Source organism: Leuresthes tenuis, unplaced genomic scaffold (assembly GCF_036924035.1).
Source record: "Leuresthes tenuis unplaced genomic scaffold, fLeuTen1.0.hap1 SCAF_13, whole genome shotgun sequence".
Taxonomy (NCBI): Eukaryota; Metazoa; Chordata; class Actinopteri; order Atheriniformes; family Atherinopsidae; genus Leuresthes; species Leuresthes tenuis.
This window is the reverse complement of record NW_027325367.1, coordinates 109,541-129,216: the sequence shown is the minus strand read 5'-3', so window position 1 is coordinate 129,216 and position 19,676 is coordinate 109,541. Positions and strand designations below refer to the sequence as shown.

The following is a 19,676-nucleotide window of genomic DNA, read 5'->3' as shown; positions in this document are numbered from 1 at the left end:
CAGAGTTCAACTGCTCTGTGTGTCCTCCATCTTCACAGAAACCGTGACATATCAGCCTCTGTCAGTGCGCATGCGTCTTTTCACTGCAGTCAAGTTAACTAGCAAAACACGACAGGAAGTGGTTCGCCTTTCTTCACAATAAAAGCCCAGAACAATGATCTCAGCTGTGGCGAATCGAACTTTGAAGCTTTAGTTGCTGCTAAGGTTGTTTAAGGTTTTCTGACCATTAGTTGGACCTGAGAACCGAAAGAAAGCTAGCTTAAGTCGGTGAATTTGTTCAGCCTCAGAGCCAGTACTGCCTCTGACGTTTTCAGTTGTATAAACCAGAACCTCAGAGTTCTATTCGGGATGACGGCAGAATACGGAACTGTGCTGGTTGTATTTCTGGGCCGGAAGTGGAACTTTTATTTTAAAATTGATGGTTTATACGTAGTTCTGTTTCCTGTGGTGATCGGCGGCGAGCTTCGGGGTGATGCGCAGCGCGTGAAGCCTCACAGTAGAAAGATCGCAGAACCAGAAGGAAACAGGTGAGCCCGACACTGTTTGTTTGTTTGTGGCAGACCGACCGGCTGCTCAGCGTCATCAGCCATCTGTAGAGCGGTAGTGACGTCACCGATTTGGTGTTTTAAAGCAGAATGTGCTGATCATCTGATCTCCATTGAAACCGATCAACAAACAGTCGGGATGAAGGAGAAACGCAAACAAAAACAGCTGACGTCATGACATGTTGCAGGTGTGGCCCTGACCGGAAGTGGTCTAAGCTGACCCTCATCCAGTCCTTCGTCATTATTCCTCTAATTCAGCTGTTTAACAACTAACTTAATTCAAATGTATCTAGAAGAATTTGCCACAGTTACTGATTAGTTATTGGGGGAGGGGTACGAACAGGAATATCGTCATGACATCATCAAAACATGACTTTAATTTCAAAGTGAATCTGCTGTTGACACCCACTGGTCTGACTGTCACTGTTTGCTTTCTGTCTGTTTCTCTTTGATTGATCATCATCTGTATAAACTGTAATCGTCAGTTTATTGATCATCTGCGAACCTTTGAGGCCTTGTTGTCATGTTTGTTCTGTTCCCACCACCCCTAGCAGAGGTTACCATGGTGCCCCCTGCCCTCCTCTCATTGGTCAGCCTCCTCCTGCTGGGTCCCGCCTCGCCTCAGACCGTTGACCCCGGCGTGCAGAGCCTGATCAACAGGAACGCAGACTTTGGTGCCCGGCTGTACCGAGCCGTCGCCAGCCGCACTGATGACAATTTGTTCCTGTCTCCGTTCGCACTGTCTGCTGGACTCCTTGCTATGCTGAGTGGCACAGACGGGCTGACCCAGAACGAGCTGCTGCAAGGCCTCACCCTAAACGGACTGGAACCTCAGGACCTGCCAGGTAGGTCAGGGGTTGGAGGTCAGGAGCATGCGGTCAAAGGTCAGGGTTTTCAACTGCTCGCATGTTGCTCTCAGATCTGTTTCAGACACTGAGGAGCGCGGTCCTTCAGACGGACGCCGTCAGGAACTTCCAGCAGGGCGTTGCCGTCTTCCCCGCTCAGAGCGTCCAGGTGTCGGCGTCCTACGTGGACCTGGTCCAGACAAAGTTCGGGGGAACGGTTCAGACTTTGTCCCACACGTATGGAGCCATCGATGCCATCAACCGCTGGGCCCAGGAGCAGACTGGAGACCGGGTCCAGGAGCTGACATCGTCCCTGGACCCTCAGACCCAGCTGCTGATTGCCACTATCGCCTCCTACCAGAGTAAGTCAGCATATTGGAGGTGGGGCTACAGACAGCTGAGTGTCTGTAGAACTGATATAGATCATATCAAAAGACCATCATGCATTGTGGTCTGAGGCAGGAGCTAACTAACCAGTCAGACTCCTCAGGTGTCTGAAGTTCAGGAGACATTTCAAACTTCAGCGGTCAGATGTGACGCCGCTCGCCATGGAAACGTTCCTAGGTGGAGAGTTGTCCAACCCGGCCCAGTCCTCCATTTTCTTTTATCGTGTTTAAATAAAGTTTCTCCGTGTGTTTCAGGCCGCTTCGACCCCCCCTTCAACTCCTCGTCCACTCAGGACGAGCGCTTCTACATGGACAGGTATCACGTTGTCATGGTTCCCATGATGTTCCGGGCCGATAAGTACTTCTTGGCATATGACCGCTTGGTGAAGGCCGGTGTGCTGAGGCTGCTGATGGCAGATGGGGCAGCCATGTTGGTGGTGCTGCCTGATGAAGGCGTAGACATCACCGCTGTGGAGGAGCAAGTGACGTCAGAGAAGATCCAGACCTGGATACGACAGCTGAAGAAGACGTGAGAGAACCCCCCCCTCCCTCTTTTCCCTCCCCTCCCTTTTCTCAACATCTGAATTATCCTTTTCTGTAAACAGGAAGTTGGAGGTGCAGCTTCCTCGCTTTTTGTTGGAGCGTTCTTACTCTCTGAAAAGCGTCCTTCAGACTCTCGACATCACTCGGGTGTTTCAAGATGACGCTGATATCAGCAAAATGGACGAAGCTAAAGGACACAAACTCACAGAGGTAAGTGAACAGAAAGCGTTTTAAATGGCCAAAAATAAGCTCAAAGGAACAAACTTCAGGTTGTAGTTCTCAGCCTGATGGTCTGGTTCCTTTCTTTGGTTCTGCTGTGAACCAGACTCGAGCTTTAGTTCCAGCTGGACCGATCCATCTAAGTGGACCAGCATCCCAGCAGCAGCAGAACACAGTTCCTGCAGTATGTCTGAGACTTAGAGGTAGACTCAACTTTATTGATCCCTTTGGGATGACTTCCTCCAGAAAATTCAGTCTCCAGCAGCTTATACAATAGGAAAGTCGGCACACCGAGGGTAAAAAGTAAATTGAAAAATATATAAAAATACAAAAGTTTGATAAGAAAATATACACTCTTTGAAAATATAGAAATAAATAGTGGATAATTGACCAGGTATTTAGTGAAATTCAATTCAGTTATTGCACATAAGATGACCATTTTGATAAATAAATAAGTATTGCTGTTGAGTAAAAGAAAAAACAACCATTTTCTATGATGTGAGGTGGTTAGTGGCTACCTGTTACCTCCTCCCCCCCCAGTGAAGAGTTGTTTGGCCTGAAGCAGTTCTACAGTCTGTTAGTCCTCCACGTGGGAAGGAGCAGTCTCTCGCTGAAAAGGCTCCTCTGGTGGCTGGCATTGTCCAAAATATCCAACAGTTTGTTCAGTGTCCTTGTCTCTGCCACCAGAGGTTCCAGCTTCATGCCTGATCAGTTTATCCAGCCTGGATGTGTCCTTCTTGGATGTGCTGCCCCCCCCCCAGCACACCACAGTGTAGAAGAGGACACTGGCAACCACAGACTGGTAAAACATCCGCAGCAGTTTGCTGCAGATGTTGAAAGACCAGTCTCCTCAGGAAGTACATCCTGCCTTCAGTCTTCCCATACAGGTGGCTGGTGTGAGTTGACCAGTCCAGTTTGTTGTCCACCCACAGCTCAAGGTATTTGTAGGAGTCCACAGCCTCAGCTCCCTCTACTTGGACTGGTCTCAGCTTTGGTTTGGACCTCCCAAAGTCTATGACCAGCTCCTTTGTCTTAGAGGTGTTGAGGAGGTTTGTGTGGCACCAAACAGCAAAGTCCGCCACCTGACTCGGATACTCCTCCTCTCTGTCGTCCCTGATGCATCCGACGGCGGCTGCGTTATCGGCGTTCTTCTGTATGTGACACAGCTCTGAGCTGTAGCAGAAGTCCGAGGTGTACAGGGTGAAGAGAAGAGGGGCCAGCACTGTTCCCTGGGGGGCTCCAGTGCTGCTGACCACAGTGTCAGACGTGGTGTCCTTCAGTCTGACGTACTGTGGCCTGTCGGTGAGGTAGCTGGAGATCCAGGCCACCAGGTGGGGGTCCACTGCCATCCTGTTCAGTTTGCATCAAAGCATAGGGGGCTGAATGGTGTTAAAGGCACTGGAGAAGTCCAAGAAGAGAATCCTCGCTGTGCCTCTTCCCTTATCCAGATGGGAGTGTACAAGGTGTAGCAGGTAGAGGATGGCATCCTCCACACCAACACCTGGCTGGTAGGCGAACTGCAGGCGGTCCTGGGCGTGTTGCACCTGGGGGCTGAGGAGGCTGAGGAAGAGCCACTCCAACGTCTTCATCAGGTGTGAATTGAGTGCCACGAAGAACAAGATGGAGTTATGTCCCGCTGCATTTAGTTTGTGATGAGCATCTATCGCGTTGTCTGTTTCTTTCCAACGGTGGCAACAACCACAGTAATATCATCTCCTTCTGATCCGGGTCACGACCCCGGGGAAAAATTTCTGAGCATGAGCAGAACACAAAGTCCAATTCACCACATGCTTCACCATCTACAAGCTCATTTAGTGTGACTATCAACCAAGTTATTTTCGGGATCTTAATCCGACTGCGAGTAACCCGATCCGGTCTAAAACAGTCTAAGGTGTATACATGAACTTAATAACTCAGTCTTTTTGTAATTTAGCCATTAATCCGATTTTTACAGTGCCATGTAACCCTACTGACAGTGTTTCACCTCCTGCTGTGCTGCCTTTATGGCCTCCCTGTCTCTGCTCCTGAAGGCAGCCTTCTTCTTGTTGAGGACAGCTTTGACTTCCCGCGTTACCCATGGCTTGTTATTAGGGTAACAGTCTTAACGGGAGACCACATCTGCGCAGAACAGTGTGTCAGCCCTTCTATGTCCTCATCATGCTGGTTGATCAACACCATCCCAGTCTGTGGACTGTGAGAGAAAACCTTTAAGATTTGTGATACAACAGCTTTATATATGAGGAGAAGAATTCTTGAGAAATCTTGAAGTAACAATTCCGTGGAGCAGTTTCTCTGCATCACCCTGAGACAGGATGTTCCTGATTTTAACAATATTACGAAGGTGAAGAAGGCAGAAACCTGTTTTATATGTGAGTCAGAGAATCAGTCCAAGCACAGAACCCTGAGGAACTCCATAACTTACTTTGGTGTGTGAGAAAGATTCTCATTTACAAGAACAAACTGGAATCCAATATGGAAGTATTGATTAAGGGGAAAACCTCCTTGAACAGTCTGGTTGGGATTGAGTCTAAAATAGAAGTTGATGGTTTAGAAGAGACTATTGCTGTTGTTATCTCAGAGAGATCAACTGGGCAGAAGCCGTCTGAATACAAATCAGGTTCTACAGATACTTCTAAAGCTGCTGAACTTGATGATACATCAGTGATAATAATGGGAAGGATTCCATCAATCTTCTCTCTGATAGAAACAATTTTATTGATGAAGAATCTCATGAAATCATCCCTGCTGAGAGCAGGCCGCATTAAAACACCTTGGGCCCCGGGTCAAACCACTTTCTCAAGGCCCTCCACGCCACCGGGAACAGATACTTATAATTCATAAAATAATGCTTCAGGGATCTCTGCAGTATAACTTTGACTGTAACAAAACATACTTTTAATGTCAAAGAAATTTGCACAGCTCTGCATGTCTCTGTACAGAAATTGAATTAAAATACTGATATGACACTATGAGCGCTTTAAGTTCTTTTAAAATACACAGTGGAGCCCTGTGCGGGACTGTTTTCTTCATCCCGCTCCCGCTGAATATCTGACCATTACCGCCCACAACGTGCGTTACACTCCCGCCCGCAGCCGCAATAACAGAAATGCATTGATTTTGTGTCTTCTCCCGCAGGAGAAAACATTTTATAGGCTGTAAATAAAGAGATTCACGACAATTGAGAAACTTCTCCAGATGACTTGCCTTGCTTTGTGCTGTAAAGACCTTCTTTGAGCTTCCTTTCCACATCATTTATTGACATCCTGTCGCTAGGCTACATCCCGATCTCTGTTTTTTTTTTTTTTTAGCCGCCTGCTCCTGCGGCTTTGTCTTTTTCCTTTACTCACAATTTCCACTTTGGCAGAGTTTAAAGACCACAACTCATTCACTGGACCGGCACATCACAAGTTGACAGCCATAATCATTAACCAATCACAGTGGCTTAAATTTATTCGAGACATTAATCTCTCCCCTCCCCCTCTCTCGCTCTCAGTTGTACACAGACAGCAGTCAGAGCAATGTGCATGATTTTTCTTCCGGCTTTTTAAAATTTTTTATTACTATTATTTTTTATCGAGCCTTGTGTTGGGCCCCCAACATCGTCGGGCCCCAGGGCTTGAGCCCCGGTAAGCCTGTGCATTGATACGGGCTTGGCTGAGAGTTAAAGGAATACATGGCTCAGCAGAGCTCGGACTCTTTGTCAGCCTGGCTACAGCGCTGAAAAGAAACCTGGGATTATTCTTATTATCTTCCATCAATAATGAATAATAAGCAGTTCTAGCTTTACGAAGTGCTTTCTTATACGTTATTAAACTATCTTTCCAGACTAATTGAGACTCTTCTAAATTAGAGGAACGCCACTGTCTCTCCAGCTTTCTTCAGTCTGCTTTAAAGCAGCTGTGAATTATACCAAGGAGCCAACCTCTTCTGACAATCTAAAATCAATCATTTAGATTAGTTAATATCAATGAAAATTGGTGTGCTCCATCAGTGTAGATGGGTGAGAACAGGCTCCAGTTTCATATCCTTGATCTAAAACCTGAAGAAAAGACACAAACTGGACCTCTGATTGTTCATAAACTGAAGTTGTTTTTATAATCATTGAATGAATCTGCGCTGAAACACCTGGTCCGTCTGTCACTGCGTCTTCTTTTTCTCATCTCTATTGTCTTCTGGTCGTCAGGTTTATCATAAATCCGTCATCTCCGTCGACGAGAGCAATGATGACATCAGTGTGGGAGGTGTGGCCACCACCTTCTCCTCACCGCCTCCGCGGCTTACCTTCAACAGACCCTTCATCTTCATCATCTACCAGCAGAGCACCGGCAGCCTCCTCTTCATAGGCCGAGTCATGAACCCCACGCAGAAATGAACCTGACCAGGACAAGCTCCACCCACCTCTTTAACATTAACACACCTAAACAAATTAATGGAAACAGGTTTGTTTTTTTGTTCAATATAAAGGTCAAGACCCCCATCGGACACTTCAGAGGCCCGAGACCAAAACAATCCCTGAAGAATCAGATTATGAACGCCTTAAAGTACCATATAACACAAAATAAATAAGTTCTATGATAATAAATGCTACTAAAGTGCATTCATTTCAGCTTGTGTAAATGTTGCTATTTATTCACTTTGCCACTTAGGACAAAAATAACAGAAAAGTTAAATCAATTAAAAAAATGTACAGTGAAATCAAAATAAATTAAAGAAATACACAATTTGGAAGGAATGAATAGATCAATACGATGTAAAGGAAAATAATACAGAAATAAACAAGATAATAAAACAAAAGTTAAATACAAACATCAAATGAATGCAGTTTAAAATAAAGCAGAAAAATGTATTTCTTTCACAACTTGATTTACCATTAATTTTACTTATCGTCATATAAACTTAACTATTTATATATTTTTGTCTTTATTTCCGGTAACGGTAATATTTCTCTTCCTGTTAGCGCTGAGGTAATATGACCAAAATGTTGATGTCATTCTGTAAATATTTGGGTTAGGGTTGAGATGAAACCATAGCCTGGATCTTGCTGAAAGCTGATTTAAATCTTTTTCTCTAGTTTCTGTCTGTAATTGTTGGGCTGAAGCAGCTCACAGGGCCGTTCACTAATGTCAGAGTTTAATGACATCACCTGAACACAGGAACTCTGTGATGATCAATTTATCTCTGAAAAAACAAAAACTTAAGTGCATGTGTATGGGTTGCTCCAGTTATTTGTTCGTGCTCAACTTCCTTCATCAGGTCAACACCTGTAGGACCGTTCTTCTTTGTTTACCAGTAGTTAGCATCACGTTAGCATCACGTTAGCATCACGTTAGCATCACCACGTCAGCCCGCAGTGATTACTGGGTCGTCTGTGTTCAGGTTACAAAGCCGGTCTGGTGGTAACTTACCGTATCTTTGGCCATCTTTTAGAGCATCACAAACTATAAAAGCTCAAAGAAAAAAAATCATGGTCTGCATTTCTTATTCTAGTTCTGATTGTTCTGAATTCATTTTTTAAAAAAAAAGGGGGGGGGGAGCTAAAGCAGAAGATGAAGTTTTCTGGACTTAACTGATGATTGATTTCCCATCAACTGAACTAAGTATTTAGAGCTAATTAGCATGACAGCATGATAGCACATGTAAGCACCTGTACTGATGTGAAACATCGATATTAAAACTGTTCAACCTGAATCGGCCTCATTTGTTCACACGCGTTCTGAACCGGACTCCGATGGCACCTGCTTCACACCCGCACCTTTACCTCACCAAAGCCCAACGTGATGTCAGCAAACCTCATGGTGACATCACTGTAATTTGGCTTGATTGAAAGTAATGCTGGTTAACTTTTGAGTGTCCCATGACATTTAAACCCTGCAGGAGAAGGCGGCTCTGCTCCGATAAGCTGAAGCCCTCACTGACCTGCATCAAATATAAAATGTTTTCATTCCAAGAACTTTATGAAGTTAATTCAAGAGGAGGGGCCCAAACCTCGCGTTCCGTCTCAGTACTTTGGTTTTGCTTTTCTGGTTCTTTCAACCCCATCTGTCCCACCCCCCATCCACCCGTCCTTCCTCCTCCTCTCGTTTCATATTGTCTATACTAATTAGAATTTCACAGTGGGTTTAATTTCCAGCAGAAATGATATAAAAGCTGTTCAGTTCAGAGGTTTATTCTTTTTATGCTCTCATTGAACTCACCTGTGTTAACTGCTGTGACATCACCGTTTATCCAACCAATTACATGCCGACAGCTGAAAGCTCTGACCAACAAGAACACACCAACAATCTTCATGTGTTGAGTTTACTGAGCCAATCAAGTGAAGATGAGATCATTAGAATACACAGTGGTCTGTCAATACAAATAGAACTCAGACTCTGCTGTCTCTGTTTGTAAGGCAGAGATGATGCCATGTTGCATTCTGGGTAATGTCTTAAAGCTGCTGTCTGAATGGAAACTGCTCCCAGACAGCTGATTGTCAGATGACCTAGGAATGGCAACATCGTCGTTTTCAGTCTCGTCCCGACTGTAGGCTGAAGGAGCTGGACTTCCTGTTTCTGACAAACACAAAAGAAGAACAGCACATTAATCAATTGAACTGAAGATGGACCCTGACCAGACCAGGACCGGAGCTCATCCACAGGTCTGCATCTAGACTAAAGCAGGAACTATCTGGGCCAAGTAAAGGTTGAAACCGGTGAAAGGGTCATAGCTAAACTGGGAAGGGTAAAGAATGTTTCCCAAACAAAGTGAAAAACCTAACGGTTCAGGGTTTCAAAAAGGCTGATCATGGGCTAAACTGACTAGTCTGAATCACAGAAAGGTCTAAACGGGAACATTTTTTATATAGGAGCCACAGAAACACTCTTCTATATGTTGTAGCGTGTTTCTGCCACTTGGGGGCAGTCTCATAAACATGTTGACCAGTCTGAGCTGTGGGCTGCTCTTGGTTGTATTGCTGCTGTTGTTGGACTTCTGTGTTTTCCAGAGAAAGCAAAAGGACAAAGTGGAGAGATCTATTCTGAGTCAATCTAAGTGTTAAATAATGAAGATTGTCCAGAGCAGCTGCTGTCTGAGCTTTTCACCTGTGATTCTTTGTTATCTTTGGTTTGTGGTGCTGTGTCCTCTTTAGGACTTTGGGTGGTGTTGGCCCCTCCCAGCTTTAGCTAACTTGAAACCAATCAGCATTTGACCTACTGGTAGCATCATCTCCGAGGGTATGTGCGTTTAGGATTTTAAAAGACTGGAAGTGACATTAGAAACCACACAGGACCAAAACGTCAGGTTCATGTTCATTCTTAGTCATATTAAATGGATCCAGGTTTCATGGTCATCTGACACTCATTTACAGCCCTTTACACAGAGCAGTCGCACTTTATCGGCACACAGAAGACATTCCGTTAAGTCAGCCACCACAGTTCCGCCATCAGACTAATAAAAAGCGATTTATGGCCAGATTAGTGCAGACACACACTGAGCGTAATCAGCTGTTGGTCAGAGCCTCAGTTTCAGCCTTCAAGTCAAAAACTTTTTGATGAGAAAAAAGGCTTCAGGCATCAGGCCTGAAACAGATGTGTGAAAAGGTTTGGATTCACTGGTTCCACTGGTCTTAGTCTGACTGGTTCCACTGGTCTTAGTCTGACTGGTTCCACTGGTCTTAGTCTGACTGGTTCCACTGGTCTCACTAGTCCCACTGGGCTAACTGGTCCCACTGGCCTTGATCTGACTGGTACCATTGGTACCCTCTGATCCCACTGGCCTGACTGCTGTTGGTCTGACTGGGCTTTGGTTGTAAAGACCCTAAAAAACACATGAAATTAAATTTGGGGTTCCACCATCAGCACTGAACTCACATCGACAGCTTCCTGGACTGACCGTCCTTCATCCCACGGTCTGTTGTTTTACTGCGCTGGTCCAATGTACTGGTTCTGTCCAATGTATTTTTTCTGTGGTCTCTTTGTTCCAGCGTACTGGCTCTGTGGTTTCTCTGATCCAACGTACTGGCTCTGTGCTCCAGGATACTGGCCCTGTCCAGGAAGCTGGTTGTGTTGCTGCGGATAAGGACCGGCATGGTGGAGGTGGACTGCGTCGTCATGGTGAAGTGGGCAGTCCTTGCTGAGTCATCTGTGAGATACAGGAAGTAATGTCAGAGCAGAGACAAACACAGTGAGATTTCCCAGAGCGTCAGGTGTACAGCTACCTTTGCTGGACAGCATGGAGGACTTCCCGGAACCAGACGAACTGCTCACATCTTTGACCTTCCTGAAACATCAAGAACATGTAAACAAAGATCATCAGATTAACTGTACAGGAACCAGAACAGAACCCTCCTCCACAGTCATTCCAAACAGCCTGGAGCTCTCTGGATTTACAACCAGCAGATCCAAGTCATCTGAGAATCAAACAGGTGAACACTCCTCTGAGGCTTTGTTAAAATGCAAGTGGTTAGGAGTTCTTACAAAGGTCTGTCCGGGTTCACAGGTTTGGATGTGGTCGGCTGACTGCTCAGGGACCGACTGCGGGACAGTTTAGCCTTCCTTGAGTCTTTACCTGCACAGAGAGGACACCTTACCATCATTGCCATCATCAACACTCTCGTCACATCTTGATGAACATCAGTATCTTACTGGAGGCTGCTGCAGATGAGGACATGGACATGGACTTGGTGGCAGACAGATTTGTCTTACTGTCCCTTCCTGTGGGAGAAAAGAGTTAACTGAAGATCTAAACGTCTCCTTAGACTAATTCAACAAGAACACTTTCAGCTCACGTTTTCTTTCCATGTGTTTGTCAGAATTTGGTTTTTCATCGCTCTGCTGGCGCTCCAGCTGTTCCTGACAACACAACAGATGCCGTTAAAATGAGGCAGACCGGGTTGGAGTGAAGATCAGCACCTGGATTTGACTCACCATCTCCAGCAGCAGGGTCTCCTCCTTCTCCCTCTTCTGGTCCAGTAAGTCCCTCTCCTGTCTCTTGTGGAACTACAGACACAGAAAACATCAAGGTGTTGCAGGACAGAAGTGAACTCCAGGTATTCACAATTCATGTATTCATTGAGTCGGCTGCTTACAGGTTCTGAAAGGTCCAGTTTGTCCAGTTCCAACACTGTCTAGATGGATAGATGATGGATACAGGTAAACAAAGCTGACATTTAAAAACTGGCTCTGAATCAGGACCGAGTTCTGGTAGGTGTTACCTTACGGATTGTGGCCACCACGTCTTTGTCTTTTTCTCTGCAGAGAAGTTTCTGGACGCAGAGGTCGAGTTTCTGCAGCAGCAGTTTGTCAGCTGGCAGGCGGAGCGACGAGCGTAACCTGGGCAACAGCTGGCAGAGCTTGTACCTGAGAACCAGGTGAGCATGTCAGAAACATCAGACATGAGACATGTTGGACGAGTTTCAGCTCCTCACGGGATAGAACAGAACCGATCTACCTGACATTGGCGACAGGGTCGTGGACGAGCTCCAGAGCTGGGATGAGGAAGTGTTTGTTGAAGTATTTCCTGGAGAAAATCTCTGTGGCAACTTCACAAATGTCAAGGAATCTCAGACGATTCCAGTAGCTGCGACCCAGAGCCAGACCTGAGACGAGAGACACCACACGTCTGTTGGCATCCTGACAGAAGTGCTAACACCATCCAGACTCTGTTCAGTTCGCTGAAAATGTTCTGCAGCCTGAGCATCAGAGAAAAGAATCAGCAGAACCAACAGAACCAGACCTTGGATCAGTCGCTCCATCATCTCCTGGCGCTGTTCCTGCTTGCGATTGTAGCGCAGGAACGTGCAAAACGTCCGTGCCGCCTCCTTCTGCACTGGCAGTACTTTCTGCAGTCACAGAGAGCAGAGCAGAGTTACCTGGCTGTGGGCTGGCTTACCTGTGCTGCTGTGAGGCATGGAAACTAACGGTGCTGACGTTGGTGGTGAGGAGGATGAAGATGCGAGGGCAGAAGCTCTGGTGCAGCAGCTCTCCAGGCAGCAGTCTGGCCAGACAGCTGTAACGCTGCAGCAGCTTCTCATGTAACCGCCAACGAAGGGAGCATCCAACCCGCTGCTCCGCCACGAGCAGCGCCGCCAGCAGCTCCGGGAGCTGAGGAGAACCACAACATGAAGAATAAGAACCATGTGAGAAGAGAAGGAAACGTAGGGAACACGGCAGGTACCAGAAAAACAAAAGAAAAAGAGAAAAAAATGAAAAAATCACCACGTCCGTACTCACCCTATTGTCCAGCGCCAGGTTCTCTCCTCTGGACAGAACCACCTCCAGAGTTTCCTCCAAGTGATTCATCAAAGCATCCAACACCTCGACAGCAGCAAACACAAACAAAGTGAGTGTTGAGGTCGAACCGATATGCTCAGGAAAACACACCGACAGAGGGCTAGATTTCACAGGATGCCAACACCTTGCGCTGGGACCGGTTCGGTGTCATTAATCCTGACCCAGCTCTTTGTTTGGGCATCATTAGAACCAACTCTTTGTAGGAAACCTGTGACCCATAAAGGTCACTTTATTCCATTTATTCCAGTAAAAGGCTGAAAAAAACAGTAAGGGATTAAAAAGGTGACTTTCAGCCTTTCTCTAAACAGACAGCAGAAGTGAAAAATAACAGTTCTCAGAGCTGAATGAGGCCAACTGGACTTCTTGGTTTTTGAAAATGTTTCACTTCTCATCTGAAAGGCTTCTTCAGTTCTAAACTAGTTGGTGGGTTGTATCAGCTGATAAGCAGCAGAGGGGCCATGATCTGAAAAGCACTGAGGGTTACCTGAACTGATAACTGGGACAGATTTAACCAGAATCTACTTTAGAGCGGGGTTTAAACGCCTCTCTGAGAAGGTCCAGTTGGTACCTGCACCATGAGTCTGCCAGAACCACTAGAACCGCAGGCTCTCACAGATCCTATGACTTGAACGGAACAATCCAGTTTAAATTGTTTGGGTCAAACATTTATACCAGAACTCCCAACATGCCGAGAACCAACTGACTGAAATATCCCCCGGTGAGATCCGGATCAGACCCAACTGGGTCATGTGATGAAGAGAACAAACCGGGTCACAAAAAGAACCAGCCAATTTACAGCTGCCCTGTGACATCACTGGAAGTTCTGTCCTGCAGCCGAGCAACCTGATTGGTGAAGAAGCATGTGTGGGTGTGGCCTCTCACCTCCAGGGTGTTGTCTTGCAGCAACAACAGCAGCTCTTTGTGCACCAGGTGCACGTTTGAACCGAGCAGCTTCACCACCTGAGAGGAAGAGGCATCATGTGACTTCAGAGCAGACAGCCAATGATATAAGAGAGATATGTCATCTCATAAGAGACGGCCATATTTCAAACAAACGGTGTGTTTTCTGTCAGAAGGAGGTGCTCCTCCCACCAACCAGCCCTGAATTCATGCTGTTACTGTGGTGGCAATGGCAACCTCACCTGGTGGAAAGTAGCGGCGGCACTCTGTCGGACAATGACCTCGGGGTCGTTGCAGAGACCGGAGAACAATGGGTAGAGTTCAGACAGGAAGTGAGCTGAATCCACGAACACCAACATGGCCTGGACGGAGAGACAGTAAAAGACCTCATCAGGTGAATAACTGACGAACCAAAATTAACCCAAAGGAACCAAGAGGAACCATGATTAACCCAAAGGAACCAAGAGGAACCATGATTAACCCAAAGGAACCAAGAGGAACCATGATTAACCCAAAGGAACCAAGAGGAACCATGATTAACCCAAAGGAACCAAGAGGAACCATGATTAACCCAAAGGAACCAAGAGGAACCATGATTAACCCATAGGAACCAAGAGGAACCATGATTAACCCAAAGGAACCAAGAGGAACCATGATTAACCCAAAGGAACCAAGAGGAACCATGATTAACCCAAAGGAACCAAGAGGAACCATGATTAACCCAAATGAACCAAGAGGAACCATGATTAACCCAAAGGAACCAAGAGGAACCATGATTAACCCAAAGGAACCAAGAGGAACCATGATTAACCCAAAGGAACCAAGAGGAACCATGATTAACCCAAAGGAACCAAGAGGAACCATGATTAAGCATCTGCATCCAAACTGAATCCCTATCTCTTGCTCCATCAAAGGTTGCTAGAAACTTGGGTGTCATGATTGATGACCAACTGACCTTTAAAGATCCCGTTACCTCGGTTGCTCGTTCGTGCCGCTTTGCATTACTAAACATAAGAAAGATCAGACCATACCTGACCCAACATGCCCCCCAGCTCCTGGTGCAGGCCATGGTCATCTCCCACCTTGACTCCTGCAACGATCTCCTAACTGGTCTCCTAACTGGTCTCCTAACTGGTTTCCTAACTGGTTTCCTAACTGGTTTCCTAACTGGTCTCCAGCCTGTGGCGGTGGTGCCTCTGCCTCTGGTCTTGGATCAGCCTAAAAGAACACGCCCCCCCTCTGTTCATTGAGTTCCTCTGGCTGCCCTTAGCATCAGATCCAAGTCCCTGATGTTAGCTACAAAGAGCTTAATGGAGCGGCTCCATCTACTTGAATGCTCTTGCAAAGGCTTCTGTCCCAACTGGGTCCCTCCGTTGGTCCCAGGATTGTCGTCTAGCAGCTCCTACACCACGCCTAAGACAATCCAAACTCTGTTCATGTGTCGTCCCACGATGGTGGAATGACCTACCGAGCGCTACCAGAACAGGGGCGTCCCTGTCTATCTTCAAGAAGCTCCTGAAAACCCAGCTCTTCAGAGAGCATCTCCTATCCCAGCACTTACCTTGTACTTCCCTCCCCCCTCTATCTCTGCTCTTTATCTTTCTGCTCTTCCTTCTATGCCTGCACCCTATCTCTACTCTGTCCCCTCTGACAGAGTCGGACTCCTGGGTTCCTTCTATGGAGCTTATTGTTAGCTTTTTATAAAGCTGTTATATCTTCATTTGTAAGTCGCTTTGGATAACAGCGTCTGATAAATACAGAAACATGAACCCAAAGGAACACAGAAGAACCACGATTAGCCCTGGAGCAAGGCACTGTGCCCCCATGCTGCCCACCGCTCCAGTGTATGGCATCTGTCTTCATGACCGTGTGACCCTGTGCATGTGTGTGTTCAACAGGAGCCAACCTGGATGGGTCAAATGCGGAGGAGTAATTTTGTTTGATGCATGATTAAAATGAAGTAATCTTAATCTTAATCTTAATTACCCTGAAGAAACCCGGAGTGCGTGTGCTTACCGGCAGGTTGTAGCAGCAGTTGCAGCGGATCAGTGTGAACTCGTTGTTTCCATCGGGTGGGTTTCCTTCAGTCTGCAGTCCTGAGACACACAGAAGTTTGAACTTCTCCAGAAAGCGACTTTTTTGCTCGTCTGACAGGGAACCTGATGGAAAGACGGATCATCAGAAACATAAAGATCTACCAATAACAGAGGTGTGGTATCATCTGGTTCTGATCCGGCTGTTTTTCCAAACACCCCCTCCAGATTTTGTTGCCCCTCAGCAGATCAGTGGACAGCATCAACTCCTCTTACGCACCAAACCAACGTGAAGAACCGACGCCTCTGAGAGGCCCCCTGCCGGGTCTCGTGATGTGATCTGAACTAACATAGAACCAGTACACGAACGACGGCGACACCTCCGGGGCAGCAGGGGGCAGCACTACATAAGTGTTTGATCTCAGGGTTTAGTGTAGAGAATGTGACATGAAAAACTGCAGAAACTTCATCAGATGTTCTGTCATACCTGGTTTAAAATAACTAAATAAACTACTGTCAGCAGGCAGCGCTGTGGGCCGCGTTCCAGCTAACTTTAACTAACTAAAAGGAAACCTCGAGGAAGAAGACACAAACAGAACCAGAGGATCTGCTGATCCTTGTTTACTCAGCTGATCGATCATGCAATCAGTCACGTGAGGAACATGTTCAAGTCTGAATAGATGCTGTTTCCAGCTTAAGCTGTTTTTAGAGAAGAAGAAAAACCTTTCCATCCAAAACTTTAAAATGAAAAACATGTAAATGTGACCTCCAGTGGTCACAGCTCTGATAGCAAATCAAGCATGCCGGCCATGACGGTGGTAGCTTCAGACAACAGCTCACCTGCCAGGCTGCTGCAGAGCTTCCCAAACTGGAACGACAATGATGTCATCACGGCTTCGTCCACCTGTGACGCTGCGTCACACACCGCCATCACCATGGGAACCAAGACGTGGAGCTGGTCGTCTGAAGAAGAGCAGGGGGCTTTAACAGAATCTGATTATTCAGTCTGAGGAGCTGTGAGCTGTAACTCTAACTCACCACCATCCATCATCTCCATCAGGTTGATGATGGTGTCAAACGTGGCCAGGCGGACACTGCTCTCCTCGTCTCCTGCGAGCTCCACCAGCTCGGGAAGGAGTTCAGTCCTGGTTTCATCCATCCTGAAGAACAAACACAAAACACAGTCTGACCACGGCTGTGCTGTGATTGGATGACTTTTTTTTACTTGTTGGAAGGCTTGTGTTTGTGACTGGTCATCATTTGGTTGGTGCTGGTCCACAGTGGTTTTACCGGGGCTGGTGTTGTTGCGTTTATTTGATTTCAGTCACACTTTGGCTGTTTTTCATCAGTGTTCATTGGGTCTGGACTTTGTGAGCAGTTACCCGAGACTTCTGGCGATGTTCTCAAGCTGACGACACATACAGGCTCGGACCTCTGATTCCACATCCTGACAGAGAGAGCGGGCCAACGGCAGCAGCTCCTTCTTCACTCTGATGCACAAAAACATAGTAAGTGTTAACATGGCCGAGGCGCTCTGTGTTAATGATGCTGTAACCGTTTAAGAGGCCGAGGCGCTCTGTCTTAATGATGCTGTAACCGTTTAAGAGGCCGAGGCGCTCTGTGTTAATGATGCTGTAACCGTTTAAGTGGCCGAGGCGCTCTGTGTTAATGATGCTGTAACCGTTTAAGAGGTCGAGGCGCTCTGTCTTAATGATGCTGTAACCGTTTAAGAGGCCGAGGCGCTCTGTGTTAATGATGCTGTAACCGTTTAAGAGGCCGAGGCGCTCTGTGTTAATGATGCTGTAACCGTTTAAGAGGCCGAGGCGCTCTGTGTTAATGATGCTGTAACCGTTTAAGTGGCCGAGGCGCTCTGTGTTAATGATGCTGTAACCGTTTAAGAGGCCGAGGCGCTCTGTGTTAATGATGCTGTAACCGTTTAAGAGGCCGAGGCGCTCTGGACTAATGATGCTGTAACCGTTTAAGAGGCCGAGGCGCTCTGTCTTAATGATGCTGTAACCGTTTAAGAGGCCGAGGCGCTCTGTGTTAATGATGCTGTAACCGTTTAAGAGGCCGAGGCGCTCTGGACTAATGATGCTGTAACCGTTTAAGAGGCCGAGGCGCTCTGTGTTAATGATGCTGTAACCGTTTAAGAGGCCGAGGCGCTCTGTGTTAATGATGCTGTAACCGTTTAAGTGGCCGAGGCGCTCTGTGTTAATGATGCTGTAACCGTTTAAGTGGCCGAGGCGCTCTGTCTTAATGATGCTGTAACCGTTTAAGTGGCCGAGGCGCTCTGTGTTAATGATGCTGTAACCGTTTAAGAGGCCGAGGCGCTCTGTGTTAATGATGCTGTAACCGTTTAAGAGGCCGAGGCGCTCTGGACTAATGATGCTGTAACCGTTTAAGAGGCCGAGGCGCTCTGTCTTAATGATGCTGTAACCGTTTAAGAGGCCGAGGCGCTCTGTGTTAATGATGCTGTAACCGTTTAAGAGGCCGAGGCGCTCTGGACTAATGATGCTGTAACCGTTTAAGAGGCCGAGGCGCTCTGTGTTAATGATGCTGTAACCGTTTAAGAGGTCGAGGCGCTCTGGACTAATGATGCTGTAACCGTTTAAGTGGTCGAGGCGCTCTGTGTTAATGATGCTGTAACCGTTTAAGAGGCCGAGGCGCTCTGTGTTAATGATGCTGTAACCGTTTAAGAGGCCGAGGCGCTCTGGACTAATGATGCTGTAACCGTTTAAGAGGCCGAGGCGCTCTGGACTAATGATGCTGTAACCGTTTAAGAGGCCGAGGCGCTCTGGACTAATGATGCTGTAACCGTTTAAGAGGCCGAGGCGCTCTGGACTAATGATGCTGTAACCGTTTAAGAGGCCGAGGCGCTCTGGACTAATGATGCTGTAACCGTTTAAGAGGTCGAGGCGCTCTGTGTTAATGATGCTGTAACCGTTTAAGAGGCCGAGGCGCTCTGGACTAATGATGCTGTAACCGTTTAAGAGGCCGAGGCGCTCTGGACTAATGATGCTGTAACCGTTCACGCGGTAACTGGTCAGATACATTCATGGTAGGATGGGTGTCAGCTCACATGTGAGAATCAAACTTGCAGGCAACTTTTCCCAAAATGCGACAGCTGGCTAGACGAGCCTGAACACAGTGCGACATCTGATTCTGATACAGCAGAGGGCTCAGCACCTGGAGAGACAGACAGGTACAGGTGAGACAGACAGGTGCTCCGGTGTTGCAAGACACAGAGAAGTTATTTCTGAGTAAATTCTTCACTTTGAACAACAGCCGCTTTTTATCAAACTAGTCTCAGCAGGTTATTAAGGGTTAACTCTAAGATGGTGCACTCTTTACTGAACTCATCTGTTCAGGTACATGGGTGTAATTTCAAGCACAGGTTCACTCCTGGTGACCTGATTTAACTAATACTAACGAAGTAGATCTCACTGTGACAGTAGATTACAGAGAGAGAGAAGCTGAACTCTTTCAATCAGTTTGATCAGGTTTTCATTGAAGGTTTCTGAACATTTACATCTCTGTGCTGCTTTAATGGGCTTTTTGTGAAGGACAGAAACAGTTTAAACAGCACTTTCAGCATCTGCTCAGAGATTATTGGAGTCCAGTTGAAGGAGCTGTGTTCACTAGAAAATACAAGGAATTATTAATAATCACTATTGATAATCATAATCACTTCTTTCCAGAGTATCTGTTCTGATGTAGAACAAGTGGAATGAGCTCAGCTGACCAATGAGAATAATCTATTTCTCTCTGCTTTGACACAACAAAGCGCACGACTGTGTGGATGAGGTCATCAATAATCTGACAAATATCACTGCCACTGCTTGGGTTGGTTAAACCAGATCACCAGAAAGGCAATCTCTTGAACAGGTAACAATAATAAGTGTTTATTACCAATAAGAAAGTATTGATCTGACCTCCT

The 19,676-nt window shown here is 46.6% G+C and overlaps 2 protein-coding genes across 3 annotated transcripts in view; one reads left to right on the top strand and one right to left on the bottom strand.

Annotated features, from left to right (window-relative positions):
* The first annotated feature begins 424 nt into the window (after positions 1–424).
* Positions 425–8,226, top strand: serpina10a (serpin peptidase inhibitor, clade A (alpha-1 antiproteinase, antitrypsin), member 10a). 2 transcript variants are annotated; one of them, XM_072362207.1, is made up of 6 exons: positions 425–527; positions 1,100–1,390; positions 1,465–1,752; positions 2,032–2,305; positions 2,382–2,529; positions 6,722–8,226. In XM_072362207.1, exons 2-6 carry the CDS (start codon positions 1,108–1,110, stop codon positions 6,908–6,910), a joined length of 1,182 nt encoding a protein of 393 aa, XP_072218308.1. In that variant the 5' UTR covers positions 425–527; positions 1,100–1,107; the 3' UTR covers positions 6,911–8,226. The 2 variants fall into 2 exon arrangements, with proteins under 2 accessions (XP_072218308.1, XP_072218309.1); XM_072362208.1 differs by having other exon boundaries at positions 433–527; positions 1,097–1,390.
* A 407-nt stretch (positions 8,227–8,633) lies between these two features.
* The window catches only part of ppp4r4 (protein phosphatase 4, regulatory subunit 4), an 18,076-nt gene continuing 7,033 nt past the window's right edge, over positions 8,634–19,676 (bottom strand). The window contains exons 5-24 of the mRNA XM_072362874.1: positions 18,819–18,963; positions 17,122–17,229; positions 16,778–16,899; positions 16,580–16,702; positions 15,723–15,865; positions 13,949–14,068; positions 13,689–13,766; positions 12,747–12,830; positions 12,444–12,617; positions 12,250–12,355; positions 11,965–12,112; positions 11,729–11,873; positions 11,603–11,641; positions 11,442–11,513; positions 11,303–11,366; positions 11,160–11,228; positions 10,992–11,082; positions 10,733–10,794; positions 10,386–10,656; positions 8,634–9,089 (exon numbers count right to left, since the gene is read on the bottom strand). Of these exons, the coding sequence (XP_072218975.1) occupies positions 9,044–9,089; positions 10,386–10,656; positions 10,733–10,794; positions 10,992–11,082; positions 11,160–11,228; positions 11,303–11,366; positions 11,442–11,513; positions 11,603–11,641; positions 11,729–11,873; positions 11,965–12,112; positions 12,250–12,355; positions 12,444–12,617; positions 12,747–12,830; positions 13,689–13,766; positions 13,949–14,068; positions 15,723–15,865; positions 16,580–16,702; positions 16,778–16,899; positions 17,122–17,229; positions 18,819–18,963 (2,210 nt within the window). The 3' untranslated portion in view covers positions 8,634–9,043. The remainder of the gene's footprint in view (positions 9,090–10,385; positions 10,657–10,732; positions 10,795–10,991; positions 11,083–11,159; positions 11,229–11,302; positions 11,367–11,441; positions 11,514–11,602; positions 11,642–11,728; positions 11,874–11,964; positions 12,113–12,249; positions 12,356–12,443; positions 12,618–12,746; positions 12,831–13,688; positions 13,767–13,948; positions 14,069–15,722; positions 15,866–16,579; positions 16,703–16,777; positions 16,900–17,121; positions 17,230–18,818; positions 18,964–19,676) is intronic.

Coding starts and splice junctions, on each gene's coding strand:
- serpina10a (XM_072362207.1), top strand. CDS start 1,108: ATGGTGCCCCCTGCCCTCCTCTCATTGGTCAGCCTCCTCCTGCTGGGT. Junction 1,753..2,031: donor CACTATCGCCTCCTACCAGA/GTAAGTCAGCAT, acceptor CGTGTGTTTCAG/GCCGCTTCGACCCCCCCTTC. Junction 2,306..2,381: donor ATACGACAGCTGAAGAAGAC/GTGAGAGAACCC, acceptor TTCTGTAAACAG/GAAGTTGGAGGTGCAGCTTC.